Source organism: Cervus elaphus, chromosome 18, assembly GCF_910594005.1.
Source record: "Cervus elaphus chromosome 18, mCerEla1.1, whole genome shotgun sequence".
NCBI lineage: Eukaryota > Metazoa > Chordata > Mammalia > Artiodactyla > Cervidae > Cervus > Cervus elaphus.
The window spans coordinates 30,283,362-30,296,788 of NC_057832.1; the positions used below are offsets into that span (position 1 = coordinate 30,283,362).

The following is a 13,427-nucleotide window of genomic DNA, read 5'->3' on the forward strand; positions in this document are numbered from 1 at the left end:
ATTTGTCTCAATGTTACAATCTAATTTGGGTCAGATCTTGCAATTAACTAACTTTAATACAAGGAACAAGGCAAAATGTAAATTCAAGTTCCACTGCTGTATTCATAAGGAAATATGAACCCTGATAGATCTGGGAAAGCTTTTACTGGAGTGGCATTTAAACTAATCCTTAAGACCAGTGTAATTTCATAGATGGAGAATAACTGGGCTTGTTGAATGCAGATTAAACTATTCTATTATTTCCAGTGAGACATCTTTGGCAAAGTACAGCTTCTGTATATCAACATTTATCACTAAACCTTTGACTAAATGAGATTACTAGTTTACTTTCTCTTACTTTCTCAACCTCACATCTTATGACCATATTTCTCTATGCCTTAGCTTTTTCCACACAACGTGAGGAGCATAATGTGATATTGCCATCACAAGCTTCAGTCATTCAACTAGATCTCCAGTTGATTTCTTTCTGCTGGGGTATCCTGGGACTACAATTGAGGGAGGAGGAAGATGGACCACCCCCACCCCAAGGGTAAAGCAATTGGAGATTCATTCCCTATTGACTGAAACTCCAAGATGAGAATAGCAGGACAATTGAGGGATGAACCTGGGCCCTAGAGATGCATGCACACCCGTGGGAGGATCCTGAGATATACCAAATATGGACAGTGAACCAGACAAATCAAAATGACTGGCCAAAGGAAACCCGGAAGAAATGTCCCATAAAAGTAATTCAAACTGCCATGAGGGTGAGACTCAGCTCCTCTCTCTCTGAGTCTGCCCTTTGTCTTTCCACGCATTGTTTATATTGTTCAGTTGATAATTTGTGTCCGTCTCTGTGACCCCATGGACTGCAGCACGCCAGGCTTCACTGTCCTTCACTATCTCCCAGAGTTTGCTCAAACTCATGTCCATTGAGTCGGTGATGCCATCCGACCATCTCACCCTCTGTCATCCCCTTCTCTTCCTGCCCTAAATTTTTCCCAGCCTCAGGATCTTTTCCAGTGAGTCGGTTCTTCACATCATGTGGCCAAAGTATTGACACTTCAGTTTCAGCATCATCCAATTCATCCAATGAATGTTCAGAACTGATTTCCAGTATACTCTTCTATTCCTCTTAATAAATACTTTACTTATTTCAGTACTTCCCATCTGTGTGGGAATTCTCTTCTGCAAAGCTGAAGGGCCAGGGCCCTTGTCGCTGACCCTTGGTCCAGTGGTTAGGATCTGGTGCTTTCACTGCTGTGACCCAGCCACAATATCCTGGGAACCAAAGCCTTGCTCCAAGACATTGCCGGCCGTGGCCACCCGAGATCATGATGACATATGCTAATACATGATTCGTATATCACAGAAGCTTAATTTTACATGCATATTATTCTTTTGAATAATATGTAACAATAACTTCATAATATATGGACACAATGAAGTATCATACAAATTAAAGATAATTTATCCCTGGCTTATATGTTGCATAGTTGCAGTTTTTAGTAGCCAGGAAGCCCCAGACATATACAGACAGAGACAGAAATGAGCAGTAGTGGCAAGAAGGAGATAGATGAGCTTGTGTCTACTCTCAGCTTCCTCGTCAAAAAGAAGTCTAGACCGCACTGCATTCTCCAGTTAGAGCTTCTTAATCTGTTGACTGTCTAGCTCTCTTACTACCATGACACTTGTTTTTCATATTGATTAGACCTATTCTTATTCTTCCCATTTATAAACCTCCTGGTCAGTTTCTTCCTAGCTGTGCATCCTGGTGAGACACTTTGTTGTCTCACTTACCAACACCTTCAACCTCCATATCTTTTCTGGCGGCTGATTACAAAACCCTGACCGTGAATCAGTACTCTCATGTATTTTCTTTGCTCATGTAACCAGATTTCTGAGCCCTGCAGGAGATACGTATGTTTACAGTTTTAGTCAAGACTGAGCCTTCGGTGAGCCTCAGAAATTACAAAGTATATTTCAACAGAAATGAGAAGGGTCATAGGTGAGGCAAGAGAGTTATAAAAGAAGGCATGAACTGGGAGCAAATTAACCGCTGACTGTCAAGGGTTTATTTTCATCATCTCCTAGTGAGTGGGTGGGTCAGTGTTAAAGTCACATTAGCCAGATTCAGAAGCATCCAACATGAAAACAACATGCAAATTTATTAGTTTATGAGAAAAATAAACCAAACTAACTTGTATTTTCTTTCCAGTTCATTATCTTCCAGTAGACTACTGTGCATATGAAACCAGATGATCATCTAAGAGTGATTTGGTTAAAGTTAGACGAGAATAATAATTCATTATTGGTTATATAGTTAAATGACCCAGGTTATGAAAAGTTATGCATAGATATGAGAAGGGTAATAAAAATACCAATTATGGGCCAGCTTGCCCTCCCCTCTAGAAGAATCTTGGAAGGGTACTGCCAACTTTTAAACTCTTACCCTTTCTCTTTTAACATCCTTTTTTACAAACCCTTTTAATTTCTATGCAGACATTCTTATTGTTTACTGTATAATAAAGCTATGACAAACCTAGACAGTGTATTAGAAAGCAAAGATATCACTTTGCCAACCAAGGTCCATATAGTCAAACCTATGGTTTTTCCAGTAATCACATATGGATGTGATAGTTGAACCATAAAAAACGTTGAGCACCCTAGAACTGATGCCTTGGAATTGTGGTGTTGGAGAAGACTCCTTTAGACTGTAAGGAAATCAAACCAGTTAATTTCCTAGGAAATTAACTCTGAATATTCATTGTAAGGACTGATGCTGAAGTTGAAGCCCCAATAATTTGACCACCTGTTGTGAAGAGCCAACTCATTGGAAGAGACCCTGATGCTGGGAAAGATTGAAGACGAAAGAAGACGGCGGCAGAGGATGAGATGGTTGGATGCCACCACTGTCAATGTGGTGCTGGGACTATTTGGACATGAATCTGAGCAAACTCCAGGAGATAGTGAAGGACAGGGAAGCCTGGCATGCTGCAGTCCATGGGGTCGCAAAGAATCAGAAATGATTTAACAACTGAACAACAGCAAAATATATAAACATGAAATTAAGATATTTTAATTTAACTTATATTTTTAGCATTGCTTAGGAAATGGTAAACCTATATCCTATATCCACGTTTTGTTAATTGGTGTAGTACTTTAATGATTAAGTTATTTTGCAGTAATTTTGTAGAGATTGTAAGTGGGTCCCTATTCATCAAATCACCTTTATTTTTATTATATTATTGAGCAACAGAGGATAATATATTTTTTAACACTTGGGGGAATTTCTAATCTTCTCACTCAGATATTAAGTACCCCTTTTTTTTTTTTTTGGTCTTTATTCAGCTTTAAAAAAATGGAGTAAGAATCCTCAACGTAAGATCTAGCCTCCTGATAGATCTTCAAGTGTACAATACAATACTGTTAACATAGTACACCGTTGTACAGCAGAACTTATTCAGCTTGTATAACTGAAACATTATACCTGTTGAATACCAGTTCCTCATTCTTCCTCCCCACCAAGCCCTGGCAACCACCATTCTACTCTCCATTTCTGTTTGACTATTTTAGATTTCTTCATATAAGTGGAATCACACAGTAATTGTCCTTCTGTGACTGGCTTATTTCATTTAGTATAATGACCTCCAAGTTCATTCATATTGTTGCATGTGGCAGAATTTCCTTCATTTTTAAGGCCGAATATTTTCTGTATATACAACATTTTCTTCATCCGTTTGTTAGTTTGCCACCTCCTCAGGAGCTGCCCGGGTGTAATATGAACCTGGCCCCTGGACATGGAAGGCAGGGAAACACCAAAGACAGAGGCAGACCCTTGCAGATAGGGAGGTAGACAGGTTTAAGAAGCAAAGAAACTTACACTATGTGGCTTGTCTTGGGCAGCTGCAAGATGAGTAAATCTCTGTACTGGCTCCCCACTCTGCCTGAATCTTGAAAGTTTGTAGAGAGGACTTCCCTGGTTAAAGTCACGTATACTGTCCAGATAGCCTCAGCAACACAGTACTATCTCAAGGCTGTGTCCTTGGGCAACCTCTAGATCAGGAAACTCAAGCAAGGCACAGACTCTAAAGACAAGGAGGGGATGAGGGACCTCCAGTTGCCATTGAGTCATTGAGTTTTTGAAATTGAGTTTTGGGGCAGTTTGTTAAAAAGCATTATTATAGCAAAAGCTGACTTAGCCACAGGCCTATACTTCCAGTTGTATAGTGGACACATATTTTGTTTAAATCTACTTATTATTATAACTTCTTTCCATACACTGTTGCTCCTCTTGTATTTCTTATCTTTGTTAAGAAATTTTGTTGTATCTTTGATTCGTTAAAATGATGTGTCATAAAAGACCTTTGGTGATATAACCGTAACTGATTTTTTTAAAATCTTTTTATTCTGCTACCTCTTCACATACATATGCTATGCTTCTGCTACACATGCCTCTGGCTTTTCTCTCAATGGATCATAGTCATTTAAAAAATATTTATATTAGAAGTTGAAAAACAATTATTTTATTTTACAAAATATTTATTATTAATTTTTTAAGTTGACATTGTCAGTATTTCTCCAAAGTAGCTTTTCTTTATTCTCAACTTCAAATTACTGCCTAATAGCATTTAGAATCTTGAAGTTTCTCTGTTTTGGTGTTTTTATCAAACAGCATAAAATTCTAGCACGAGAAGGAAAGTCATAACTACCTCAGACCCTTATTTCCCAGGCACCAGCATTGTTTATTTCCACTTAGCCAGATAAATTTTATTTGATTTTTATCCCTATTTCCATGGAGATTTCAAATTCATTGGCATTTTCTACTATCATATTAGACACTCAACTGTGACCGACTCTTTGCGACCTCAGGGACAGTAGCCTGCCAGGCTCCTCTGTCCATGGGATTCTCCAGGCAAGAATACTGAAGTGGGTAGCCATTCCCTTCTCCAGATCTTCCCACCACACAGACTGAACCTGGGTCTCCTGCATTGCAGGCATATTCTTTACATTCACTAAATGTGAATGTGCCAGAACTGTGCCAACCATGTCCTTGTAACAGATCAACAAAGAGGAAATCCATGATTCTTATCTATAGATCCCAATAGTAGAAGCTGAAAGTTGCTCAGTTGTGTCCAACTCTTTGTGACCCCATGGACTATACAGTCCAAGGAATTCTCCAGGCCAGAATACTGAAGTCTGTAGCCTTTCCCTTATCAAGGGATCTTCCCAACCTAGGGATCGAACCCAGGTCTCCCACATTGCAGGTGGATTCTTTACCAGCTGAGCCACAAGGGAAGCCCAAGAATACTGGAGTGGACAGCCTATCCCTTCTCCAGGGGATCTTCCCAACCCAGGAATCAAACCAGAGTCTCCTGCATTGCAGGTGGATTCTTTACCAACTGAGTTGTGAGGGAAGCCCAATACACATATCATGGTTTAGATGGCCACGGATACCTCAGAAATAGCTTATGACAGGTTTTACATACTGCCTGTGCCTTGGTGAAATGCTATTTCTTTACTTTACCCCCCTGACTTATTTCTCCTTATTCTTCAAGATCAGTGCAAATGATAAATTTTCTTTCAACATCATTTCTATTTTCCTGATGGAGCTAGCTGAGCTCTCTCCCGGCCTCTCTTAACACTATTGTAATATCTATCACATTACATAGGCTTTATTTTTTATCTTCATTCATAAAACTATTGTGGTATCTATTGTATTACATAGGTTTTATTTGTCTTCATTGCTTTCTCGCAATTTCTCTCACTTATTTACGGATATGGATTTCAAGTTAATTGTTTTGAATTCCTAGCCCCTAGCTCAGTAACTACTGTGACAAACATGTTGAATAAATACTTGCAGCCACCACAATACTTCCTTCCCCTCTACACACACTCCCTATCATTTCTGAGCTTTTTTTTTTTTTCCTGCTTCATAAATCTTTTAGAGGTTACCCTGGCCCAGAGAGAAAACATTCAATACACCGTTGCTAGAGTGGCATACCTCACCAGTTTCCATATCTGTTGCAGATTTCAACCTGGGAAAACGGCCATGTGTCCCAGACAGGCAGGAGAGACAGGGATACTGCAGAGACGCTGCACTGTCTCATGCAAGATCGCAACTCCAAATGGAAAATAAATGCACCGCAACCACCACAATCTGAAGTAAAAGTCAACGTATGGGAAATAAAGCCTCCTGATTTTAGTTACAAACTGTATACATCTTTAAGGCTTGCAGAAAAGCCATCAAGGACCATCACGGAAGAAGAAAGAAGAAAAATCCCTGATTTTCCAGGAAAAATGGTTCACCTTCCCAGCCTAAGGAATCCTCCCAAGAAGGCCATATCTCCTAAATTTATAACTACATTTCCACGTCTGGATTCACATAAAGCAAAGTTAATGTTTGTGGAGAGTGGAAAATATCCAAGTGGTGTATATCTCAATCCAAAACCACACAACTTTCGACAGGTACAAAAAAAAAGCATTTGATTCTAAATAACTTAGAACAGATATGGGGAAAATATATTATTTTTGTTCATTTCTTAACTGTAACTATTATGTGAATAAAAGAAGTATATGTGAATATAATGTGTATAAAGTTGCAGCAGTATTTCTCATGCAGCAATACAATTCAAATTCAGCAATAAACGGATGGCAAAGGATGGCTGATGTTTCTGATGAGGTTTTATCTGCTGGAAGGGATGACCAATTTAGGGATGGCTTTAGAAAGTCATTCAAGAAAGGGTTCAAGAAGATCTTGGACTGAAGTATGTTTGTAAAACTGTTTCCAGGAATTTACTGTCTAGTAATGAATCAATCATGGAACAAATGGATGAGTGAATGAAAATTGACAAAGAGGGAATACTGTATTACTTCAATGAGTCTTTCTAATGGTTTGGAGTCTTTCTAATATTTTGAACAATATATGAGCAAAAATTTCTAATTTAAAATTGTGGTGGGGAGTAAATATTTAAGGAGATGTGATTAGGTCAAAATATAATTCCATTAGAACATGAATATATCCTATACTTAGGTCTATAATCTAACACATAAATATGGTTCTTGCTAGGTAAAGAGAGAAGCAATAGGACTGATAATACCAAAAACTCTAAAAAAGAAAAAATAAAAAGGAAAAAGCTTATTCCAGTGGGAAAATATAGGAAAACAGTTAAGAGCATTGAGTATCCTAGTTCTCTTACTTTCTAATAATTTTGTATAAGTTGTTAAGCCTCTCTCCTTATTTGTACATTGGGATAAAAATACTACATGTTTTACATGGTTATTTTAAGTAACGAAGGAGACAATTATATACAAATTTCTTACAACAAAGTTGGAAATATTGAGGTACTCAATAAAAGTGAACTTTTAGGGGCTATTAGGATAAAAGTTGGGAAATTCAAAAATCTTTGATCTGTAACCTTATTTACTTATCCAGGGCATCTAAATGCTTCTGTTTGTAGTAAGTGAAACATATTACCTTTTGTAAATGAGGGGAGGTCAATTAAATATCAAGTGCAATTGGTTTGTTTATTTAAATTAATTTTAATTATTTAATTTATTTAAATTTCACTAAAATTAGAATTGCGCGACTTGGATAAGTAAAAGTTCAAGGAATGAGGAACTTTTAAAAAAGCTTTATTGGAGTATAGTTGATTTATAGTGTGTTAGTTTCAGATGTATAGCAAAATGAGTCAGTTATACATAAGATACACATATTCATTCTTCTTTAGACTCTCTTCTCATATAGGTCATTGAGTAGAGTTTCCTGTGCTACCAGTAGGTTCTTATTAATTTTCTCTTTGATATATAGCAGTGTGCATATGTCGATCCCAGTCTGGGACTTTTAAATTTTATGCCAATTAATTTGTTTTTCAAGAGTGAATGGGAGGCAGCAAGATATAAACTATACAACCACCAGATGTCAGTATTGTTACAGCTTTAAACAACTGACAAATTTTTCTAAACTAACTTGGCTTCACATTGGATTTGATGAAAGATAAGACATTTTGCAGTAAGGAATTTCCTTCGGGACTTGTAGTGTTTGCGGTGGCAGGACTAGAAGCACGAAGAAGAGAGCCTTGTCTGCTCCCGCGTCACATCCCCAGTGACGTCACCTCCCCAGTGACGTCACATCCCCAGTTCATGCTTCTTTTTTTTTTTTTTTTTTTTTTCAGTTCATGCTTCTTGTGTCGCACTGGTTTAGCTTTCAAGCGGAGACGTTTGTGTTGTTTCATTTGACTGGGCTCTGGGAAGTGTACAAATCCTATTTTAGTTCATACTGGTGCATTGAAACCATATTAAAGAAAACTTTGTTTTATAATTTGCTAAAAACAGTATTTATTCTATTCCAGTCTCAGCAAATCATTTTTAGCTTTATTCAACATTTTTCCTATTGCCTGAAATAAATTCAGCTCTAGAAATAAAACATGTAATTCTATTTGCATTTGAGATTATGTTGCTAAATTCTGAATAGATTCTTTTTATTTCATCCTGTTTAAAATATCTTTTCTAAATTATTCACAGAAGGATAAGTGAAGTCCTGACTCCATCATAAAATGAATTGGTTAAACACTGTCTGGAATCTTGGATGATTACATCAACTGTTCATATGCAGGTTTTAAATGCTACAACAAAATCCTCAAAATACATCTTACTGGTGAAATATTTAATTTTTGGAGAAACAGAATTCCAAGTAGAATGTTAGCAATAAGAAACAATATTTATTAGTAATAGCACAATCTTCTCTTTACATATCTAGAATGAACATAATTTACCAAATTTTGTGATGACTTATGAAAAGGACCCTTTTGGATTAAAATTTAAGTCACAACACTTAAGTACAGGTAAGTTGTTATCATAAAGTTATGATAACAAAGCTTATGGCAAACATAAGCTTTCTGCATTATATCTTAACAGGAATATTTAAAAAGGCAAATAATTCAAAAGGTATTTTTTTACTTATCACCTTTAACGATACAGTAAAATTTTTAAATTCTCAGTTCATTGATGGCAACAATCCATATGCTTTGTTATCCACAACTTTTAATATATTACTAAAAATTACTAAAAATCGAGCTGTCTCAGTGTGTTCTGTGTGGAGAACCAATGAGTTAAAATAGATTCCAAAAGCAAGATGCATAGCTTTGAATCTTGGCCTCACTGCTCTAAGTTACCTAAACTGTCTATATCTTGGTTTCCTTACCTATAAATGGGAATGATAATAGTTGAATTTACATCATAAAATTTTTGTGAGCATTGAATCACTGGGTCTCCTGCAAGGCTGGCATATTCTTTACCATTTGAGCCAAGGGGGAAGCCTATACATATGTAAAGCACTTAGTAAATAATGTATGTAAAGCATAGGCTGTCTAGCACATGGTAATATACATACCATTAGTGTTATTATGGTGCCATTTGTATAGTGTTTATGCAGACTTAATTTGTATAATCCAGTATTTTTATATGGCTAAGGCTAATACATACTGTATTTACTATTATACTTACATATCAATTATAAACCAGTAAGGTGTTAGCAATGGTTGTTTCTGGATAGTGGGATAATGGTTAATTTTATTTTCTTCTTTTCAAAATGAGTAGCAAATATAATTTTATAATTGGAAAATTAAGATAATTTATTTGCAAATAATGTACACATTTTAGCATGGATTAAATTTAAAAGGCCTTGTCTAGGTACATGATTAAATTAGTACACCTCAAATTTCCTCATGTGTAAGTCACTATGGAAGAAAACACCAAAAATATTTTATAAGACCAGGTCTTTGGTGTCAGGAAACATCTAACTCAAAGATAAGGTAGAATGCAAACTATGCCTCTCAAGTCAAAAGCAGTAATGAGAAAAAAATTTTTAAAGAGATTCCCAAGGAAATAAAATAAGGTAGGATTTGAACTGATGTTTGGAGAAGGACAAAATTAATTCTAGCAGAAATAATAGAAAGGATAAGAAATTTTTAATTTAGATTTGCATCTATAAATTGCCCAGCAATTCACTGCTCCTGGGTCCTGATCTCCAAAAATGAGACCATCTTGTGAGAGACTTCATGAACAAAAAGACACATCACTGTTAACTTTCTCATTTGTCTTCTTATCTCTAGTAAGTGGGTCCCCATCGCTGAAAAATGGTCAACAGAACAGTACAGAAAGATTTATCACTTACAAGCCTCGTGAATGCACCTGGGATTCAAAGCTAATTTTACCAAAAGCCCCTTGGCCTGTTAAATCTGCTTCATACACAGTGAGTTTGCCTCTTTTTCCATAGCTGTTGTTGTTTGTATATAGCATTGTTAACAATTGCTTTAATGCAGGAATTCTTCATTTGTTATAGTGAAGGGTATGCCTATCTTTAAAAGTGAAGCATTCAAATTTCTGCTTTTACTTAAAATGCAAATAATGGATTATCTAGAATTTGGGTTTTTTTTTTTTTTCTTTTATCAAAGATAGTTGGCATGGTGGATTGAAGCCTAAATGTTGTGGGGAAATCTTTCCCAAATTTACTCCCACTTTTTTTGAAGGAGCCCATTTTGACTGTATTGCACTCAAGTAAGGCCTGACAAGAAGGCTCTCCCAAACACTCTGAAAAAGATGCTGAATCACATTTTATGCCTCAAATTCTCCCTTGGACAAATTAGGCTTCTTTGAATAGTCTTGCATGTACAAACAGAACAAGATGTGCCTTTGGCATGTGGAGCAAGTTTGTAAAGTCAAAGATTATTAAATAGCAATTTTTTAAAAGCTAAACAAAAATTAAAGTTGATATATGCTTGCTTTCACTAACTTCCTTTGTATCATCTTCCTTAAGAGACACAGAAGGCGGCGAGATGCATACAGTGCGTTTATGGATCGTGTGGAAGAAGAGTTTAATAAGACATGCAAGAAAAATGGGCAAAAAGTTTAAGATTTCTTGTTGAACACTTAGACTAACTCTTTAGAATTACTACTCAAATGACTGTTTTCACTACTATGTACTTTATCCTACAGAAGCTCTACCATCACAGGAATTATAAATGAAGTATTTGTGTTGTGCTTAAACCATTTTAAGAATCCAGTCCCTTGATCAAATAATCTTGATTTTTCCTAGATTTCAGCATCATTCTGGAAAACTACACATTGATCATGTTACAATTCCAAATTTTGTAAACACTGTCGGTGCCAGCAAACTCCCATCAGTCCTTATTATTCCAGAGAATTTGTGCTTAACTTTCGAAGGCCAACATCTGCATCTCCTTGCCCAAGGGCTATCTCTGGCTGTGGAACTGACCACAACAGGTCCTTGTGCCCGTTGGCTTTATATCTCCTAGCAGCAGCCCTGAAGCAAGAACTGAGATGGTTGTTTTACGTATTCCCCAGGGTTCCCCAAGGGGGTTCAACTCCTGTTGTCTCAGTAATTATTTACACTTTGTTGACTTCCTTCCTTTTCCTTTATCACCTGCCCAGGTTCTTACCTTCATCTGAGGAGTTACATGATTTCATTGGAATCCTTGAAATGTCTGCTTCTGCCGGTTTCCTCTCTTGCAGGCACCTTCGATCCCTTTGCTCTATAAATGTTGACTCTGGCCCCTCTGAATGGGCTCCTTCCTCAGAGGAACCAGAATGGATATTCTGCAGTGCTTCCCCCTCCCCGCCCCGAAGGATAACGATGCCTACTTCTTTAAAAAGGCCTTCAGAGTTTTAATCATTTACTTAATTTGAGTGGAATGGAGTGTGAGAGCAGCAGGTCTTGCCTGTCCACCTTTTAAAAAGCCCTGTAGGAATAAATCTGTTAGCAGCTTCTCTGTGAAACATAGGAGTACTTATTTCCATGTATCCTCTGCTTTGGGGCTTTTGCCTCCTTTCAAGACAACAGGAAGCATCGTATTTACACACCCTGCTAACACTTGTATTCCTTGCCTCAGTGAACTCTACCTCCTATCACCTGAGAGCCTGGGCGCACCAGCTGTCTAATGCCTCAGGGGGCTTCAGCTATTTCATGGGAGTCATCCTCCCATCAGCCGTCCTCTGGTCTTCCCTCCCCTCCCGCCAACCGCAGTCTTATTTGAATACCCCTGTCCATCCAGGCACCAACATCACCCAGAGCACACCTCTATCTAGCATAGCTTTTTTTTTTTTTTTTTTAATTAAAGTAACCCCTGGTGGTTCATTGGTAAAGAATTTGCCTGCTAATGCAGGAAATGCAGATTCGATCCCTGGGTCAGGAAGATCCCCTGGAGAAGGAAATGGCAAACCACTCCAGTATTCTTGCCTGGGAAATCCCATGGACAGAGGAGCAGTCCATGGGGTTGCAGAGTCAGACGTGACATAGCAACTAAACAACAACAAAAACATAGTTGATGTATAATATTGTATGTTTCAGGTGTACAACCTAACGATTCACAATCTTTAAAGGTTATAGTTCATTTATAGTTATTATAAAATACAGGCTATACCCCTGTGATATACAATATATCATTGTAGCTTATTTATTTTATACATAGTAATTTGTACCTCTTACTCCCTAACCCCACTGTGGCTCCTCCCCACTTCCCTCTCCCCTTTCGTAAACACTACTTCTCTGTAAGTCTGTTTCTTCTTTGCTATATTTGCTAGTTTGTTTTATGTTTTAGATTCCACATATAAGTGATATCATACACTATTCGTCTTTCTCTGTCTGACTAATGTCACTCAGCATAATACACTCCAAGTCCCTCCATGTTTTTGCAAATGGCTATTTTCAAATTTTTTTTCTTTTTTATGGCTGAGTAGTATTTCATTGCATGTGTATAGTGGTGGTTTAGTAGCTAAGTTGTGTCCAATTCTTGCAACCCCATGGACTGTAGCCCACCAGGCTCCTTTTTCCATAGGATTTTCCAGGCGAGAATATTGGAGTGGGTTGCCTTTTCCTTCTCCAGGGGATCTTCTTGACCCAGGGATCAAACCTGGGTCTCCTGCACTGCAGGTAGATTTTTTACCAACTGAGCTACCAGTGAAGCCTCTCTCTCTATATATATATATGTGTGTATATATATATATATGTATGTATGTATATATATACATACACACACACACACACACATACACACATACACCACATCTTCTTTATTTATTCATTTGTTGATGCATGCTTAGGTTGCTTCCATATTTTGGCAATTATAAGTAATGCTACTATAAACATTGGGGTGAACATATATTTTAAATTAATGTTTGGGTTTTTGAGGATATATACGCAAGAGTGGAACTGCTGGGTCATTTGGTAATTCTAATTTTAGTTTTTTTAGAAACCTTCACAATGTTTTCACAGTGGCTGCACCATTTTACATTCTCACGAACTGAGTACAGGCTTCCTTCCCTTTCTATTCTTGCCAACATTTGTTATTCATGCTCTTTTTGATGATAGCCATTCTGACAGGTATGTACATGCTTGTAAGGGATGCACGGCTTCTTTTTCTAACTAAGTA

At 37.2% G+C, this 13,427-nt stretch overlaps 1 protein-coding gene across 1 annotated transcript; it reads left to right on the plus strand.

Moving 5' to 3' along the window:
• Window positions 1–617: 617 nt before the first annotated feature.
• LOC122674722 lies at window positions 618–10,891 on the plus strand. Its single transcript, XM_043873226.1, has 5 exons — window positions 618–746; window positions 6,010–6,447; window positions 8,738–8,822; window positions 10,092–10,231; window positions 10,796–10,891. Exons 1-5 carry the CDS (start codon window positions 618–620, stop codon window positions 10,889–10,891), a joined length of 888 nt encoding a protein of 295 aa, XP_043729161.1.
• Window positions 10,892–13,427: the final 2,536 nt, after the last annotated feature.

Coding starts and splice junctions, on each gene's coding strand:
- LOC122674722 (XM_043873226.1), top strand. CDS start 618: ATGCATGCACACCCGTGGGAGGATCCTGAGATATACCAAATATGGACA. Junction 747..6,009: donor TAATTCAAACTGCCATGAGG/GTGAGACTCAGC, acceptor TATCTGTTGCAG/ATTTCAACCTGGGAAAACGG. Junction 8,823..10,091: donor GTCACAACACTTAAGTACAG/GTAAGTTGTTAT, acceptor TCTTATCTCTAG/TAAGTGGGTCCCCATCGCTG.